General features: G+C 35.3%; 1 protein-coding gene across 5 annotated transcripts in view; it reads right to left on the bottom strand.

Annotated features, from left to right (window-relative positions):
- The window catches only part of PTPRC (protein tyrosine phosphatase receptor type C), a 126,285-nt gene extending 112,492 nt beyond the window's left edge, over nucleotides 1–13,793 (bottom strand). For all 5 annotated transcript variants that reach the window (XM_077902383.1, XM_077902384.1, XM_077902385.1 and 2 more), the window contains exons 1-2: nucleotides 13,637–13,793; nucleotides 13,440–13,555 (exon numbers count right to left, since the gene is read on the bottom strand). In XM_077902383.1, the coding sequence (XP_077758509.1) occupies nucleotides 13,440–13,512 (73 nt within the window). In that variant the 5' untranslated portion in view covers nucleotides 13,513–13,555; nucleotides 13,637–13,793. The remainder of the gene's footprint in view (nucleotides 1–13,439; nucleotides 13,556–13,636) is intronic.
- Between the last annotated feature and the right edge of the window lie 6,741 nt (nucleotides 13,794–20,534).

Here is a 20,534-nt window from a genome sequence, read left to right as displayed (position 1 = left end):
GGAGGAAAAAAAAAAACCCAAACCCAAATAGTGACATTTTCTTGCATAATTGAGTTAACACATCTTAAAATGGATGGCTGAGGTTTCCCAGGCTTTTTAGTTCCCTACTACCTACATACAGCTAGATTTCCTGCATTCCAGTAAATTATGCATGTGCCTACATGCAGGATTATCTATTTTCCACACACTAAAATATTGTCTGCAAAAAATTGATTCACTTTCTCTCCTTCCTGGCCTCTGCCCCCCACCCCTTTCCTCTCTCCTCTCTCCCACTCTCAATCTCTCTCCCCCTCTCGTTCTGTCTCTCACATGCTATGAAGCAGATGTGCTAAAACTATGGCTTTATATCCTTGTGAAAATGAAGTAGGACAGGAAGAGAAAGCCGCACAACTTTCTCCTGTGCTGAGCCTTTTCAATATGATTTCATTTTTGAGATCATTGTAAGCTGCCCAAACATCTGACATACCCATTTTCAACTTAAGCAAAATACCATAATAATAATAATAACAACAACAAATATCAAGAATAGTTAGATTGCTTATTCTTTTGGCCTAGCCATAATTCTGTTTTCTGCTATTCACACTAGTGACCAAGGTTTATCTGAACATTATTAATACTCTGAACGATTAGAAACAAAATGTAGAAAGATAAAGCTCAATAACACAATACAGGCGAAGCATCCTACAGAGTAAAAGGCACTTGGGAAAAGCTCATTATTACTTCCCTTTCTTCACTCCTTTCTCAATTTTAGTATTTAAAATTAGAACAAGAAAAATTACAATTAGCTATTCCCTTTTAGGTCATGATAATCAGTAAACTATGAAAAAATATCAGGAAACTGACAACTTTACTGATATTAAAGTCAAGTATAAGCTAGACTCCATAATGATTTGCATATGCATACTTAAGTTAAATGAGATCATATTTATAAAGTATGAGCATAGTGCCTGGCACATGGTAGCACTATTTTTCTTTTTAATGAACAATTTACCTTACTAATTAATTATCATTTGGTACAAAAGTAAGTTGAGCTATATCTACAGCTATATCTCTTTTAGGAAAATCTGCCAAGGCTGAAATGAACATATTTTAACTTCAGCCTTGGCAGTTTTTCTTTGGAAATACATATATTCCCAAAAGGACAAATTTCTATTTGTAAGCTGTATAATTATGAAGGCTATTTGGTCCTACCTAATACAAGCCTAAGTAATAACCAATTATTTTTTAAATACCTCAAAGAAGTAAAAAATTTTAAATTTGATTTAGAGATAAGCCTTTTGTGTAACTTATTAGTGTTCAACAAACCCCCTAACCTGTCCATGTATTAGCTTAAATAGTACTTTTAAAGTTTTCTATCAGTGTGCATCGAAACAAACCATACCACACAAGGGATTCAACATAACATTGTCTTTTCAAGACATTTTCAATTAAATTTTTAATTAATTTGTCTCTCAATATATTTTATATAGATTTTATTTTAAAAATTAGTTTAAGTCATATCTTTCTTTTTTGAATAGCCAAGCTAGCAAAGGAGATATATGTTGTACATATGCACACATACATACATATATATTTAATTCTTACAAATATTATTACAAATTGTTTTCATACTTTTGTGACAGTATTAAAGTTAAGTAGGGATATTTGACAATAATTAGTTCACAATCACTGTTCAATCAACTTTTCAAGAGACACGGATTTGGACTTTTATGTGAAATTAACTGGATTCTTATTATATGCCAGCAAGCATGCTAAGCCCCTTTTTCTCAACATCCAAAACAATTTTTTTTTCCTTTCCCACTTTGGCTATCCCTTCTCACTTTTCTTTTCCTAGTCTCTCCTCTCAACCCCTCCAAATATGGAGTGTCCCAGGGCTCAGAATTAGGTCCTCTGACTCTAAACATTCCTTTACAGTATCACATTCAGTCCCTTGGCTTTAAAGTCCATCTGTATACAGTGACTTCCAAAGGTATGACTCCAATCTAGTCCTAATGAGCCCCACACTCTTAACTCCAATTGACTTCTAGATATCTCAAGTTGAATGTCTAATGAGAATTCAAACATTAATATGAATAAAATAGAATCCTCGATTGCCTACTCCAACTGGGGTGTTTCTTATCCTAATTGCTCAGGAGGAAAAAATGTCTTGTTCTGTATAATTTCCTATTTTTCTTCCACACAGAAACTTCTCTTGATCCAATATACATCTGTCCTTTCTTTCCACCTCCACTGCCAGCACCTAGTCCAGATACCACCCCATTTCTCTTTTCCATCAATCCAACTGGCTCCTAACTGGTCTCAAGGTTTTAATTCACTTCCAATCTATTCTCACAGCAGCCAGAGTAGTCTCTTTAACATGGAAATAAGATTAGTCATTCTCTGCTTAAAACTTCCAAATAGCTTCTTCTCTTTATACTTAAGGTAAAAATCCAAATTCTTTCCATTTTCAATAAGGCCTTATAGGACCTTCTCCTTCTACATATCTCTCCAGCTCCACCACAAACCACTTAGCTCTGACTCACCATACTGCAAGCATTTGACCTCCTTTCCTTTAGTACCCACCAAGTTTTTGGTTTTTCTGAAGAAACTTTGCACCTGCCAGTTCTCCTTTACATAAATCTTTAAACTCTTGTTAGCCAATGTTAGCAGCCTAATGATTCTACTTCTAAGAGGCCTTCTTTGATCACTGTCTAAAGAGCCAGTCACTCCCCGAATTTAGCCTGTCTCCATCATGTCATACTGTTTTATTTCACAGAACTCATCAATATCTGAACCCTTCTCAGTTATTCACTTGGTTTCATCTCTTTTACTAAGATGTAAGCTTCATAAAGGTTGGTACTTCTGTTTTATTTACCACTGTGTCAGCACTTAGAATAGTTCCTAGCACATAATAGGGGTTCTATTTTTAAAATGGCTAAGTCAATGAGTAAGTTATCTCATTTAATACCTACTGCTATAATTTCCATTGTATACATAAGGAAACTGAGGATTTAAAAGGTAATGTTTCCAATTGGAAAGCTCAGAATGGAATCCAGGCAACATTTCCAAGCCAATTTCTTAAGCATATTAAAGGTTAGAGCGTGTTTGAATCCAATATTTCTAGTATTATCTCTTTAAATTATTTTTGTCAGCTCCCTGGCCCTTTTGTTTTGCTTATCTACTTCCCACATATCATCACTCCCTCTCACAGTCAATACTCTGAACTGATATCTTCTGCTTTATTTTTTCGTAGCTATTATGTATCTTGAACATACCTAAAGGTTCCATCAGTAAATTTCGAAATAAAAACATGGTCACTAAAAAGACAGAAAGACTTAGGACTTATTAGGCATAAGTTAAAAATCATAGTTTTGAAACAAAAAAAAGGGGGGGGGGATTTGAAAACCTGAGTCTAAGAATTTAAAGTAGAATACTTGACCTAAGTTACTTGATTGACAGCCCAAATTTATCATAGTAACCAAACAATAAACATATTTTTTTCTTTCCTCCCCCTTGAGTTTTAGCCAACCTGTCCCTGAAGTAGAAAACCGTAAGATAGCTCTACCAGATTTATTTAATATGCCTCTTGGATAACTATAAAAAGCGTATCTGGTGTCTACACTTCCTGGAATAAGATGAGAACCTCATGTGTTTTCCATGATCAAAGAGTTTAACAAAGGTCAAGTTACTTCCCTTGCACTTCAAAAATTAAAAAAAAATATATATATATATATAGATACTTTGGTAAATTATTCAATGGCTTTCACTTTATGTAATATCAAAAACAAATTAGGTTGGGGAAAATCCATTCTTTCCATCATATCACTCACCTCCGGACAGACTCAGTGGTATACCTTCTTAAGCTCCATTTCAAGATGATGGCAACATTACTTTTGCATTATTAATGCAGCATCAATATTCATAGTAAATACAAATTAATCAAAGATGTCCTTTGTCTTTTATGAGACAAAATCTTAGCTTAGATCTTGTTAAAGATATGAAAGTGATTGGGTGCCCAATGTTTCACCTACATAGCTAAATCAGGTGCATTGGGCTGAAATGTATGTTTCACACAAATGACCTCTGAGACACTACCAAGCACCTTTCATCTTGGTGTGATTTGTGTATCATCAAGTAGTCATGTCCTCATTACCTGCTTACTAGGTTAATGACTAACCAGGCTGAGTAATCCAGTGTAAAAAAAAAAAAAAAAGACCTAGAATCAGACTGACCCAGGATGAAATATCAGCCTTTATTAACCAATGACCTTGGAAAATTAATATGAAAGATCATTGAAAAAAATTAAGGATTAGTTTGCATGCTGTGTATGTTTTAACATGTCTCTCCAAATGAAGCTTTAATTTTCAGCTTAAATCACAAAAAAACAAACAAACAAACCAAAGGGAATTGGAACTCTTGGCTAGTTCCTCTTTGCATGTACCACCTTTATTTATTAAATATCTAATAATAATCTATGCAACTCAATGGCAGCTTCAGAACTTCTATAACTGAAGGCATAAAGAAGAAATCTAGTTGGAACAGGGGCCTAGATGTTGTTTGGCAAGAACAGAGTTTTTACTTAAATGGTATGTTATATGTAGATTTTTAAAATAACAATTTTTAATCCGAATTTATAAAAGATGGAGAACATAATTAATGATCTGCTGCAAGGTATATTATTACTTTGATGAGAAAGCTTATGGAGAATTTGGAAGATTTAAAACCCCATCTCCAAGCAGCCACTGCCATGATGAGAGTATAGATTTTCCGAGGCTAGGCATAGAGTATGATATTCCCAGCTGAAGATACAGGGAAAGCACTCATAAAATATTTGTGCATGAAATGAATTAATGAATAAATAAACATATTTAGCTAGACTGGTGAAATAAGTATCAGGATGATTTTAGTGATGGGTTTTGAGAATCTGGGAGATTTTAATTTTTCCTATTATTCATTTCTGTATCTCTCAAGTTGCCTAGAATAATCATGGTTTACTTAGAAAAAAAATGGGATATGCAATTTAACATATAGCACATAATATAGCACATAATCAAAACAGAGATAGAAACCAAGAGAAAAAAATGTGAGCAAGGATTTTAAGTAATTTTTTCTTCCTCCTATTTCCTGAGCTTTCCTATCATATAGAAACTTTACCATAAATAATTTGCTGAAATAACAACAACAAAAGGACAGATTTAAAAGTGTTTTTATACGTTGTTAAGTACTTTCTACATACAGGGTTGGACTATACAGACAACTATCCATTCATTTAACAAATAAGTTCCAAGGATCCACGGGTACTTATCTACCTATTGATAAATAAAGCAGAGACCCAATGATAATCTACATAAGCTCACCAGCTACTATGAAAGACACCCAAATAAAAAGCTCTCCAAGAGGATTATTCATAGGATCATCGCAGCAGACAAACACCTGCCTATGTGTGAAAGGACTGGAAGAGCAGGGAATATCCAAGAGGGTTGCCCAGAGGAAGTGACAGTTGAACTAAAGTTTGAAGAGCAATTATAATTTACCCAGTTAAGAAAAATGTGGAGGGAAGAAGAAACAGCATGGCCAACAGTTTGGAGACAAGAAAACATTCTATTTTTAGGAAAAAATGCAAGTTACAAGAGGATTATACAGTTGATGTTTTTTTCTCTTCCTTATGATTTCATTTCCCTAATAACATTTCTTTTCTCTAGTTTACTTTATTGTAAGAATATAGTATATAATGCACATGATATACAAAATATGTATTAATCAATTTTTTATATTATCATTAAGTCTTATGTTCAAAAGTATGCTGTTAGTAGTTAAGTTTTGGAGGAATCAAAAGTTAAACCATAGACTTTTGGCTGTGCAGGGCATCAGTATCCTTAACCTCCATTGTTAAGGTTCGACTGTGGAGTACACGTTGCAAAGTAGTTACAGATAAAGCTAGAAAGAAATCTGTGTGGACTAAATTAAAGTTGCGCATACCATGCTAGTAACTTTATTTTTCCTAACTGCAGAGACAAGAGTAGAATGATTTGACACCTTATTTTGAGCTCACTCCCGATGTACATTGAAAACATTAAATTTATCATCTTGATTCTTCTAATTTTTGCTATAGCAACTAGTAAGAATTTGGCATAAGCTGTGTAAACTAATAAGAATGGCACATGAATAAGAATAAAAATACAGTTCTAGTCTATATAGCAATCTGGTAAGTACTTCTAAAGTTTCCATTGGCTACTTGAGAAATAATCAAAACCCTTAAAATCTCAAAATGAATCTTGCTTAAAGAGCTCTCAATAACAAAATGATTGTTGCTGATAGAAATTTCAACACAATATAAATTTGAAAATGTCTAACATGGCCCAATTTAAAACTTGACAGAAGTAAAAAAAAAAATTGACAGAAGTAAATAATTACATTAGATCCATTACATTTTGTGTAACATTGAAATATAAAAAAAAAAAAGAAAGAAAGAAAAAAAGGAAGGAAGGAAGGAAGGAAGGAAGGAAGGAAGGAAGGAAGGAAGGAAAGAAGGAAAAAAGAAAAAAGAAAGAAGCAATGGCTAAATTTGCACACAAGTAATGTTGTTTCTGGCTAAATAGAAGAATTAAAACATTTTTGGGAAATTTTATATTTCTATTATTTGACAAAAAAATTCACTTAGAAATATTATAACCACAAAGGAAAATTCTCAGAGGCATAAGTCTCTAATCAGTAAAATTGGATGTGGATAAAACTTGATTAATGAATTTAATAGTAACTATAAAAATTGAATGAAAAGTAATGCTATTGAACATAAGTTTAGTAAAATTCTCTTCATGAAAAAAATTGGTCATGATTTAATCAGGCTATATAATAATATTCAAGGAATTAAGCTGGCTTAACAGATATTTTTTTTTTCTGTAGAAGCTGTTCTCAAGGAAAACTCATAAATGTAGGTATATTTTAATTAAATGCTTATTTTCTTAAACATCCTTGGGATCAAAATCATGGGATCAGTATATTCTCTATCCAATTGGGAGCCACTGAAGGAAGGATGTACAAAGGTAAGTTTTACCCTTTTACATCGATCCTCCTGGTGGAGGTGGGTATGGAAACTCTATGGATTGAAAGGAGGCAAGAGTGCAGGCTCTTGTTACAATAAACAATGAGAACCTTTAGCAAAGAGTTGGATTTACAGACTATTTAAGAGGTAGAATCCAGAGTAGCCTGAAAATCCCTAAAACAGGGGGTGCAAAGTTAAAAGAATTCAAAGATCTATTAGGGTTTATTCCTCTGTCACATAGCCTTAAACTGTATCTCCTCCCAGTTTCTCAAAGGAAGAGATGTGATTTGGAATCATGTGTCAATGATAAAGAGCTCTGTGCTGTGATTTTATGGGATCACATGAGTAAAACACACAACTTTGCATGATATCTCATAGTTTTCAAAGCATTTTCACAAGTGTTATCACTTTTAGTGCTTAAAGCACATTATAGGTGAGGACACTGTATATCAAAGATAGAAAATTATTTGAATGGAGATCATATAATTCATTGAATTCGATTTTCAAAATGCTTCTCGATCCAAATGCCATCTCCAGTGCAGAATGGCGCCTGACTCATTTCCTGTGATGGTTGGTATTTCTTTTATCAGTAAACAAATTACTGTTTTTTTTTTCTTTAAGTGGAGGCATATAATATTTGGTGACCACACTTTACTGCTATGATATCGGCCCTTTGCTATCATCTCTTAACATCATTATTGTTTATATAAGATTCTCTAGTCTATATTCATGACTATCAGGACAATTTATTATTACTATTATTTACAATGCAGAGAATTTCTTCTTGCATATCAGTGCTTTTTGTTACGTTTGCCAGAGTAGGTGTTCATTTTCTAATACATGTGAGTGTGATGCTGAATTGCCCTTAGCTCTTGATTTGTGCTCCAGCATTAGCAGATCACCTTTTTGGAGGGCTGATGATTTTCCTGCAGTTGTTCATGTTTTGCTTGGAAGTAGTTTTTAACTATGTGAATGGCAATCATTTTCATTTGAATATCATGGCATGTAGTTATAGTTTTATCACACGTGCAGTATATACAGGAGAAATTGAAGTTATAGTAAAATAACTTTTTCATTTCAGATATTTGTGGCTCATTTTTAGTAGGAAATAAACATTTACTTTTTAAACACAGTATTCTATAGCTAAGCACCATGGAAGACGTTAGTTTGTTTGAGTTTGAAGAATCTAATAAAAGTATTGATAATCTTGCTGATGATCTTTTCAAAGGGGAGTCAATTGACGATATTATGAAGGCACGTGGAAGGTGCTTATATATTTCACTAACATTGGCTTTATGTTTATTTATGTCAAAATTTTATTTATCTTTTCTTATTTTTGTTATTATTCCTGAATACACAATACTCTGCTTATAGTAGCCATTCCCCAGACTCCAGGCAAACAAATTGAAGTAGCACTTGGACATATAAAAATGAATGCATATTAAACATTTGAGGCAATGATTAGATATTTTCCCATCTAAATATTGGTTATAGCCATGTACACAAAATATGTCTATATATTTCAGTATTATGTAGAAATAGATATCACATCATATGGCTAAACAAATAGCTTACAGTATTTCATTTTTTTCTCCATCCTTCCCTAAAGAGTTTTTTTCTCCCATATATAAAAGTCACAGCACTAATCCATTAGTAATAGGCAAATAGTATGTAGTTAGGTATCCAGCACTGACACAGCTATTTAGACTAGGCTGAAATTAAATTTAAACTGAGATTAAGTTCAATTTCCATTCCATTGTGCAAATATTTCCCTAAATTTATAAGATGACAGAAAAAGATCAACGGTATTTGGTGATGACAAATTTCTTACTCTGAACCCAGATGACTTACATATATACATGATCTGAACAGAAAACCTTGTCTGTGTTAACACTCTGCTTTCACCAGCAAAATTAATCAAACTAACTGTAAATCTCTGCTTTCTACCTACTCAAATTGAAATTCATTATCTTGTTATCTAGTAAGAAATGATGCCCAGACTCCCTACAAACTTTCTGTGTGCACGCAATGCAATACGTAGAGTGAGCCCTTGAAAACAGTCCCACAGAACTACCAGTGTCCATGCCTGTACCTGCAAGGACTGGACCTGACTCTGTGTTTCATCCCCCTTTTAGATGAGTATCGCCTTCCCTGCCTCATTCCTTATTTTTCTTCCTATAGTTATTTGTACCTGAAGAACAAAACTACCCCACCAAATGAAATGCCATTAGCAAAAATGTCCAAAGAGCAGGCCAAGAAAAATTTAGGAATAACACTACTGAACTATGGATTTTTAAGAAATTAGGAAGATCTTCCAGATAAGAAGGGAAAACAGGGAGATGAAAGAAGGAAATAGCAAAATAATCAATTAAATTTTGAAAAAGGCAAAGCCCGTAGGGATCCAGATCCAAAATTATTCTATTTAATCTTGATGACATTGTCTAACTCCCTCTATCTTTCCCCTTTCTGGCTAATTTTTTCATCTCATGTTTCTCTCTTTCTCTCTCCTCTACTTCTGAATTTTTTTCATATTATTCCCCTTTCTCTCTCATTATTATAATCTTCAGTTTTGTCAAAGAAACCCACCCATTACTTTTTTAGTGTCTGGTAAGAAATCAGATACAGATGATACAGAAAGAGTCATAAGACATAGTTTCTTCCTTATACACAGGTTGCAATGAAAGTAAACGCACTGATTAGTAAATAATAATATTAATACCACCATCAACAGTAAATTGAAATAGTATGTGAAAAATGCCACAGAAGAGTGGCAAAAAGTGTGTGATTTCAGTGGAGATATTTTGTGGCATGAGTGACGGAAGGAAACATTCAACAGGAAATAGGACTTGCACAGAGCCTTCGAGGTCCTGAGGAAGTGTACAGAAGCCAAGCAGAGTGTTGAAACTGCCTACTGTGGCTTCTATTTTAATGAATCATACAAGAAAAAAGAAAAAAAACAATCCCTGCCCAGCTCCAGGCCCAGCTCTAGCTCATTGGTGGACTCAGTTGCTCTGGCGAGGTGTTTTGCATAGCTACCAAAGGCAATGAGAAGATATCGGAGGGATTTTTCTTCTCCCTTCCTTTTAGATTCTTAAGGTGTAGAGCATAGAAAGAAATGAATGAGACTTCAGTTAGATTAGGAAACTATAATAATACTCCAGGTAAAAAATGATAAAGGCATGAATTAAGATGACGTCAAGGGAGAAGAAGAAAGAAGAAAAGATTTTAGAGATTATTAAAAAGTAAAATTATAAGACTCAGGAGCATTAAATACACTTCAGATTTTTTTCTTTTCTTTTCTTTTTTTTTCTTTTTTGCACCTCACAGGAATGAGTATGGAGATGAGAAACAGGATCATCAATACGTAGCAGGTAATGGTAAGGAACTCTGAGCACAGAAAACAAGAATAAAACTGGCCAAGAATTAGAGCCCATAGAACCCTGATATTTAAAAGTAGACAAATATGAAGAACCAGAAGATAGATAAGTAGATATTTGTGTGTGTGTGTTATATAACTCACACATAAACACTAGACTATAATGTGTGTATAGGTATATGTATATTTATATGAAGAATATAGAAATATCTATATTCCTACACTAGTTAATTGTCATCGGTGAAAGGATATCAAGTAGCCCAGAACACAGAAAAGACCCAGTTCAAGCTAACCTCTCTGCCTCTCTACTTAGTTATATAGAATGAGACAGGAATAGGAAAGACAGACGCCCCTCCCCAAGTGCACTTTACCCTTTCTCAAACAAAATGCATTTCAAATTCTAAGCAATGATAAGAATCACAGGCAGATTTTTATTAGAAAAATACTTGTAAAAGACTTATACAAAATAATGTTCACATCCTCAAATCTCTAAATTGTGGAGAATTTAGAACTTAATAAGATTGCTTATTAAATTCAATTCGCAATTTGTTTTGAAAGCCTGTGATGTGCAAGGCATAATACACGTTTGTAACATGAAATATGTCTTTAATGTATCTGGGGAAATGGAGAATATGACCAGGAAGTGAAGCTAAACTGTTATAACTCGTAACTCACACAACTCATATACTCTAGCTGGTATGTTATAGAGGGAGAGATTTGCCCAGCATTACACCTTCTTTAGAGTCAGGGAACATTCATCTCTACCTGCATTCTCAAAACTATCATTGTCCCCTAGAATTATTTAGAAATGTTCAACAAATGTTTCCAGTTATCGTGGCAAAGAGGCACAGAGCAAGGAGATTATAAGCATTTGGGTAGAGCTCAACCCAGCATTGTTGCCATGGCAAAGTTAATTATGCCTGGCCTGCATTTGTAGTTTAGATATTAAATAACACAACTGAATTATGCATATATTTATCCATTAATTGATGTCTCTCTACATTTGGCTCTGTGGGGTTTTTTTTAATTCCTTTATAGTACACAATACAAACTTGATGCCCAAAAGCCTATTATTTCCTATGATCACTAAACTCAATTTTAACATGTTAAAATCAAACATGTAATCAAACTCATTTGTTGCTAATAAGGAAAAATACATAATTTAAAATACTAACAACTTCCCAAATCATACATTGAATCACAAAATGTCTCTCAGCACGTCAAAGGTGATAAGTAAGATTTTCAGACACAGATAATTAGATCTATATGTTAAACAAGATTTGCAGACACAGATAATTAGACCTATACTATTTTCTAAAAATAACTTTAAATTTCAGGAAGACTATCAATACCTTTTAGAAAAAGTATTTGCTTTAGATATATATGTAAGCAATTGAAGTTAAGCTTGATACTTCAAAATAAATCTACATCTATCTATCCACTTATTTAAGTACAAATTGTTCGGCACAATTGATTTAAAGTTTTCTAGATAATTTTATACTTTTGATCATAAATGCAAAGATATTCCTTACAGTAAAAATCCTTAATAGAGTGAGCTGAAATTTTATGATGATTTGCTCTGTGTCCTACAAAATATTTCAGTGATTCTTTGTGCTCATTTAAAAATGCTTCACAATAGTTCTTGAGGGGGAATTTTTAATCAATATTCACTCTGATTTATGAGAGTACACATATTGTCACCTGGTTAAAATCATTATTCATTACAATTTGGATTTGATTATGATAACTAACTTTATAAGGAAGATAGCTTGTTAAGCATTTTTTGTACTAAGACAAAAATGCTATATCAAAAAATTTTTAACCCATCTTTGCAGTAAAAAACAAAACAGTGTCTTATGCTACTTTCCACTCTTCTTGGTTACACAAAATATCAACGAGCAATGTAACAAGCTCAAGAGGTAACTACTGCCCTGCCTTTCAGAGGAAAGAAGAGTGGTGGAAAGTCAAAAACAGATTTCAAAGTGAATTCCAGTAGGCGAGACTTTTAGCAAAGATTTTCTTTTTTTGTTTGACTTATTTGGAATTCCTACAAAAATGTCATTTTCAATGCCCTTTCAATAATGAAAAACAGCTTCTAGATACATCATAAGGAGTCATATTAAATACCAATTTATTAGTTACATTTAACAATCAACCGAAATGCACTCATGACTCAAACTAAAACTATTCAAGAAATGTCCATTAAATAGATAAGTATACAAAGATCTTCAACTTAAATGAGTGCTTGAGAATCCCCATTACACTTTCCTATAGAATACAACATTTGCACGAATATTAAGAGTTTAAATATTTTTATCTCATTAGGGCTCTGATATTTACCCATCACCCAGGAAGGGCGGTGGCCCCGTAAAAATTTCCAAAGCAAATAATCATTAAAACTATGAGGAAGAAAACCATATACTTCTTTTAAAATACATCTGTGTTAAGAATATGCATCAAATTAATATTTTATTAAATACCCAGATGTACAATTTTAGACTATCATATATAGCTAAGTACTCAACAAAAATATTTTAGTGGTAATCAAAATTTGAGGAAGCAAACTCCAGTTCAAAAAGAAAGAGTGGCTTACGTGCAACCAAAGCCATATTACGACTTAAAAAACAAAAAACAAAACAAAACAAAAAACCATTTTTTTGTTAAAAGGATGAAAATTCATTTACTTTGTCATTAAGAGTTCTTTAGGCTTTCATAAATTTACATTCATGTATCTGAGGGTTAGGCAACAACATCACTTTTGTAATATCCTTAAACAGTTTGTAAACAAAGATACGGAGAGACAGCGTCTCTTTTAAGTTGTGATTTTTCTCCCCAAACATTTATGCCTTTTTAAACAGTAACAATGTATCCTATCACATAGAGCCATGTCTCTCTGAGCTACAACAGCCTTGACCATTTTATGGTGAGCTTCCTCATTTCCAGTTCCAACACTTAACTTATTTTTTTTGCCTATTTCAAACCAATGTCCCGCCACAAAGAAAAAAAAAATAACTAGGGATATATAAATATACTTGTGCTTACCTGTAACAAACACTCCTGTATCCAGAAAGGCAAAGCCGAATGCCAGAAGTTTAAGCCACAAATACATGGTCATATCTGGAGATCAGCCGTATTCCTATGAAACAGCATGCGTCCTTCTGAAAAGCAAAATAATAGTTATCTCTGCAAAAGGTTTTCTTTGTGAAACTGAATCAAAAATAAAAGAAATGAATGCATACTCTTTGCTGTTGTCTTATCAGAGAGGGAGCAATTTCCTCCTCTGCTAACCCTAAGGACAAACCACTTTGCTAGCTACACAAACTGCTAGGTAGTGATGTCAGATTCGGTTTTACTAACTTCTCCAAAAATACTGTAAAGGATCTTCTTTGCAGGAAGTCAAGAAAGTTGTTCAAAGTCAGTGCAAAAGCCTCCTACTTCCTTAATTCAAGTAATTAGACCAAGTTAGTAGGCCTTTTAAACCATTTTTTTCCTTCAGGGAAGATGTTTTTTAACTCTCCAAATAATACACCCTTATAATATTCATTGCAGCTTTTAAAAAAATCATATCCCCACCCCCCAAATAATCAATAATTCTCTTACCTAAGAGGATAAAACAGATTCAGGGGAAGGATGACAAAATGGGGGTTGGCAAGATGACATACTGATTGAATCAGTAGAAACTACCTGTATTTGTTTCAACAACCAAAACAACAAAAAAAGCACAATTACCTATCTGGTTATTTTTTTGCAACCAGTATCATTCACTAGGAAGACATTCAACCCCCCACCAATAGTCAAACCCATTTTCCCTGCAAAAGCACTCTCAGGAAGCTGAACAGCTTTGCCCCTAATCTTCCACAGATACCCTGGTGGGGCTAGCAATGGGATCAGTCACATCTAGAGCAGCAAATCCTGCTTCAAAAAAAGAATGCTTCTGTGACCTGAGGTCTCCTTGGTGCTATTGGTGAGGGAAAGAAGGCCAATGAATTGAGAACTGGTTTTTGTGTTGTTGTTGTTTTTTTTTAATAAAAGCTAACATTTTCTCCCCCCACTCCCCCAGTGACACATTCCCAATCTTTTTTATTAAAAGACAGCAGGTTAAAATATGGCACTTTTCATGATTCTGATGGTGTTGTTAGCAAGTCCCTTGATTGGGAAAATGGTACTGGCACAAAGCTACTAGGAATTCAGTCATACAATTAAACCAATTGGCATCATTATCACAGTGTCCTATTCATTTTAAAAAAAATAGTGCACCTGTACAAAGACACTATTATTTGAGGCACCTACGATACTTAAGAGACTTGCAGACAAACCGAATCCTTGCAGTAACTCTACGATCCTGGGTTAGAAACCTACTACTGCAGGGTTCTTGTGTTTCAGGGAATAGATCTTTTCATATTTATAAACTTACTGTCTTATTCTGTCACTGACTACTGGGAACCCAGAGCCAAATTTGCACACCTTCCTTTGAGCAAATGAAAATGGTCTCACGTCTGAAATTCTGAATAATGACATTGTAATGAGATATTCGGGGGTATGATTTTGATTTTATTATGATTATTACCACAGCTAAGTTACTGGGCTGTTGCTAAGTCCAGGAATATGCTTAGCCCTTGAATTGTGTGTTCTAATTTGTACAATAATGCGTAAGACGGACCGTGGTGTTGTTCCCCATCTTACCTATAAAGGTCAGAGGGCTTAGGTGCTATGCCTAAGTTCTCAGAGCTAAGAAGTAGACCGGTTATGTTTCAAATCATCTCCAACTTTCATGTCACTTTCCTTTCTTGCTTTACTAACCTTCTTCATTTTTCTCACTTCTTTCCCTAATCTTTCTTCTATGTATTTAAAACAATTTTTAATCTCTAAAAGTTAGAATATTGATTCCATAAACATGTTGTTCTCTTTTGTTTTGATTTCTCTCTCTCTCTCCCTCTCTCTCTCTCTCTCTCTCTTTTTTTTTTTTTTTTTTGCAAATGTCTTCTTAAATAAAATAGCTGCAAATGTGGGCACTACTCTTCAGGAGATAAGCCTGATGAGAAGGGCTTGTCAGGAGTCAGAAATTCAAGTACTCAGCTCCAGAGCCTATTTCTCCAAAGACATTTGCAATGGAAAACTACCTGGGGTTAGCCTTCAGTATCTGTAATCAAATACTTGTGTTCTCTTCACTTGCTGTTATGGCAGCTTATTTGGCAAAACGAGAGGCCAGAAAAAACTAGAAGCCAGGAAGAGAGCACCTGACATGCAAGGGAGTTAAGTATTAAAAGTAAGCTCTATAACAGGCTCAAGGTAGGAGGGGTTTCGAAGCCTTCAGAAGAGATTTTTAAAGGGGCTTGTAGATCATGACTTTGAAGAAGTGGGAAGAATTTAGGAGATTGAATTCCATCTTAGACAAGTGGGCAGATTCTACCCAAGAGACACTGAGATTGATTAGCAACACATGAGTTGAGTTCTATACATACATTTTTAGGCATATTACAATTGAATTTGGTGTCTATGGGAAATATGAGACTTTGGGTAGTAAAATTCATGTTGTATCCTACAAAGGTGTGAAGAAATAGAGCCTCATGAAGACAGAGAGCAGTGGCTAAGTATGTGCTCAGTTCAGAGAGCCTCAGGGTGGAAGTGAAGGTGAGCCTGAGGCTTGATGTTCCTGAGACGCAGAGCGTCAGTAGGGAGACACAAAGGAAGACCCTCCCCTCCCCAGTTAGCTGGGGGAAAGAGCACCGCTCCCCTCTGAGAGTGGACAGCACTAACCTGGATTCTCTAGGCAAGAGGCTGGTCAGGAGCTGGCCTTCCCACAGGGCAGCTGAGGAACCCTCTGCTTTATCACGTGTAGGCCTAGCATCCAAGCCCTACCCAGGAGGAGCAAAACAGCCTCAGAGAAATGGGACTCTTGTGACAAACTGATGGGATCTCTTGATTCTGAGAAAGAGAGAGAGAGGGCAGGCTGCTGACCAATGTATACATTCAAGAACAGCTGAGGCTGGAAAGGGACCAGGAAACAGCATCAGAATTTAAATGTAGTAAAGAGTGTGGCACTTCTTGCGTGGTTGAGATGGTATGAATCCAGAATCATCTCCAAGCTTGATCAATAAGATTTCAGAATAATCATAGCTGACTAACTTCTAATAGATTTTTAAAAGCTGTACTATTAAATAGGTAAATAACATTTTATTTAAATTAAGCATCATTGCCCAGATATTTCAGTCACATATAATAAAGGTTACATAAAGAACAGAGGGTCCCCGGGGTGGGGCAGTGAGTCATTGGCGTCTTGGTTTCAGCTCAGGTGGTGGGATCCAGTCCAGTGTCAGGCCCACACTCAGCACCGAATCTGCTTAAGACTTTCTCTCCCCTGATCTTCCCCCCGACCCCCTCTCCCTCTCGCTCATGCTCTCTCTCTCAAATGAATAAATTATTTAAAAAAGGAAAGAAACAGATTATATGAGATAAACTGCAGAAGCAGACATTATTCATCCACTCCTTCAATAAATACATAGTTGTCTCCTAGCATGTAAGACAATTATTTTTTTCTAATGTGAAGAGAGAATGGTGAGCAAGACCAGACGTGCCCCCTCCCTACTCCATGTTGGTGGGAGGGACAATAAGAAATTAACTAATCACCGTGACAAGTTCAGCACACAGGACGTTCCTGATGTTATTATTGAAACGTACAATAGGGTATTTGGCCAAGTTGTGGGTGAAGTTTCCCTGTAATAAAAAGCAATGGATGTAGACCTAAAAAAACATAATGGAAGGTGAGTGGGCATGGGGAGGGAAAAAAAAAAACATTCTGGGCAGAAAGAACCTTATATTTAAAGAAGGAGAGTGTGTGTGTCCAAGTGTCCAAGGAACAGAAGGAGACACGTGTGGCTGGCACAGACAGAAGCAGAGCCTGGAATGTGTGTTCCATAATATATAATGTCAATATATGAAGTCAACACATAGTATCCTTTAAACTTATACCACGTGATGTATCAATTACATCTCAATTAAGAAAAAAGGAGTCAGAAAAGAAAGAAAGAAAGAAAGAAAGAAAGAAAGAAAGAAAGAAAGAAAGAAAGAAAGAGAAAGAAAGAAAGAAAGAAAGAAAGAAAGAAAGAAAGAAAGAAAGAAAGAAGAAAGAAAGAAAGAAAGAAAGAAAGAAAGAAAGAAAGAAAGAAAGAAAGAAAGAAGAAAGAAAGAAAGAAGGAAAAAAGAAAGAAGGAAAAAAAACAACCACAAAGAAAAACACATGAGGTTTCAGAGGGAGATGATAACCAAACTCTGAGAGGCTTTGTGGTTCTAAGAGATTTGACTTTATCTTAAGAGATATACGGGGAGTTGTTGAAATTTTTTAAGCATTATTCTTGAATCGTCCTGCCAATGATTTCCGTTTTGCAGGATCTTGTACCGTCACTTATTTCTCTACTCTCATCTTATGTGATTTCTCAGGACCATTAACTATGGTCAGCCTCCCTCCCTCCCTTGTCTTTTGCCAGTTTCCAAAACACCATTGCCTTTGGATTTTTCTTGACGCTCACTAGGTCTTACCCTCAGCAGCTCCCTGCTGAGTCCTGTGTCTGTACCTGACTTCTAGGCATTGTGATACATGAAAGCCCAGTTCTGGGCCTACTTCTCTCTACCTGGGTGAGCTCTTCCATGCTGGTGACTACCTCCCATCAGAGCTCCAGTCCAGGTCTCTGGACTCCCGTTGGGTCCTGCCTTCTTGACCTGTACTCTAGATTGCCACATGGCCAACTCCAGAGGATGTGAAAGCCTTCTCTAAATCTCACCCAACTCCCCATCTTATCCATATCTGCAAATGCACCAACGTGTATCAAATGACTTATGAAACCTCAGTGTAATTTTTTTTCATTTCTCCTGCTCTATCACAATTGCATTCAATTTATTATCAAGTCCCATTTAGTCTATCTCCACTATATTAACTGTGCTCCATTTCCAATTATATCACTGAGGACCAAGCTCCCATCACTGCTGAAACCATCTTGTAACTGATCTTCAAGCTTCTATCTTATCTCCCTTCAGTGTTTCTCCCATGGAGCAATAGATTTGAACTTTTTTTTAAAAAGATATTTATTTTTTTTTTTGAGAGAGAGGAGGATAGAGAGAGAGAAAGAGAGAGAGAGAATGACCAGGGAGGGGGCAGGGGCAGAGGGAGAGGGAGAAGCAGACTCTCTGCTGAGCAGGGGGCCCAACACAGGGCTCCATTTCAGGACCTTGGGATCATGACCTGAGCCGAAGGTAGACACTTAACCAACTGAGGCACCCAGGCGCCCCTGATCTTTTCTAAATACAAAGCAAGTTGTGGTAGATCCTAGCCTCTCAGTGGTTCTCCAATCTACATGTTTACATAAAATCCAGCCTCGGTACACATTTCTCAACTCATGGAATGTCACTTGCCACCTTGTTCACACTAAACTCTGGCCCTTCTTCTTTTCTATTTCAAAATCATGTTTGGTTCATTTTTTATTTTTTTCCAAATCTAGGGACATATTTGTTTATTCTTACCCATCTTCCCCATTAGAACATAAACCTATGTTCTGGATGATAAACCATGAAGCGTGAGGGATGCTTAGTACAGTGGTTGCCGTAAATGATACTTATTGAATGAATAAATGATTGAATGAATGAATAGATGAATAAATGAACAAATGAATGAAAGAAGACTTACATATGAAGCTATGGTGTGGCCAACATATTGGGAATCGGCAAGAGTGGGGCCAGCAAAATGGTTGGGAAGCTTTGCTGTAGAACAGAGTAGAAATGGCAGTGGAAATGTTTACCAGTTAAATCAATGACGGAACTAGCGAACACCAGCACTTATAGAACTTGGTACACACTGCTATCAATTAACAAAATATTAGAAGAGCGTAAAGGAGGGAATACTTGTACATCTTTATGATTTGCTCTAAAAATACATTCCTGCATTCTGCCAATTTGCCTTTGAAAATTTAGTTCTTGAGCAAAGAAATCAGTGCTACTTGATAAATCTGCCCCTCTGTCTTTGTGTAAAATGCAAATCCAGACAAAAATAAGTCTCCCCAGCATCAAGCTGCATAAGGGGGGTGGGTAGCACTGCTTTACAGATGTTCTTACTCTGAACACCAGAACTTTAACTGATGCTGACTGATGCAAAAGATACAATACTGATATATATATCTAGATATATATATCTATATATATATCTATATATATATATTTAGTCCTAGTGGTCAAGAAACAGAGTTAAACTTGAGTTCTAGCAAGAATTAGAATTAACTCTCTCCAATATGGAGCCGATCGTACTACCTTACTGTTGCTTTCAGAACCAAACTAGTTAATGAAGCAAGCATCCAATTAATATTATAAACACACTGGGTTTTAATTAAAAGCATGTACAATAGAATATATATTATATTCCTTCTTCCAACCATAACAAAGAAGAAAGAAAGAAAGAAAGAAAGAAAGAAAGAAAGAAAGAAAGAAAAGAAGAAGAAGAAGAAGAAGAAGAAGAAGAAGAAGAAGAAGAAGAAGAAAAAAGAAAGAAAGAAAGAAAGAAAGAAAGAAAGAAAGAAAGAAAGAAAGAAAGAAAGAAAGAAAGAAAGACACAAGGGAGGGGTGGAGAGGAGCTCCCCTAGGACCTGACCCTACAAGTTCCTTCTGCAAATCACACAGGCAAAGTTCTGGGAGGGGTGAAGGAGTTAAATTGAATATGAAATGGAAGGGTTTGACTTGGTGGAACAAACCTTTTTTGTACCCAAAAGTAACTAGGAGGTTATGAGAACTGCCCTATATACTGTTAAGGCATGAAAAAAGGAAATGCCCTATTCTATTTCCTTTAATGGACTTCAAGGTGCTGTCACTTACAAGATGCATCCTGATTTCAGCGATGTTAAAATATGTATTATAAAATGTGCATCTCAGAATCAACAGAATGTAGCAGGATAGCCAACCAGCGGCAGGCAGGACGTGCGATTATTTTATTTATGTCTCAGTGAGTTCAGGCTGTGTGATAAATGAGTAATACATGTGAAGAACTATGAGATGGGCAGTGAGTTCTCATACCAGTTTCCAAATCGGCCTTGCTAAGAAAGCCCTGTAGCTTTCATCAAACTAAGAGAATATTCCACTTATTGACCTGATCTTCTGTGG

Source organism: Canis aureus, chromosome 6 (genome assembly GCF_053574225.1).
Source record: "Canis aureus isolate CA01 chromosome 6, VMU_Caureus_v.1.0, whole genome shotgun sequence".
Taxonomy (NCBI): Eukaryota; Metazoa; Chordata; class Mammalia; order Carnivora; family Canidae; genus Canis; species Canis aureus.
The sequence above is the reverse complement of the archived record's forward strand: the minus strand, read 5'-3'. Positions and strand labels throughout refer to the sequence as shown.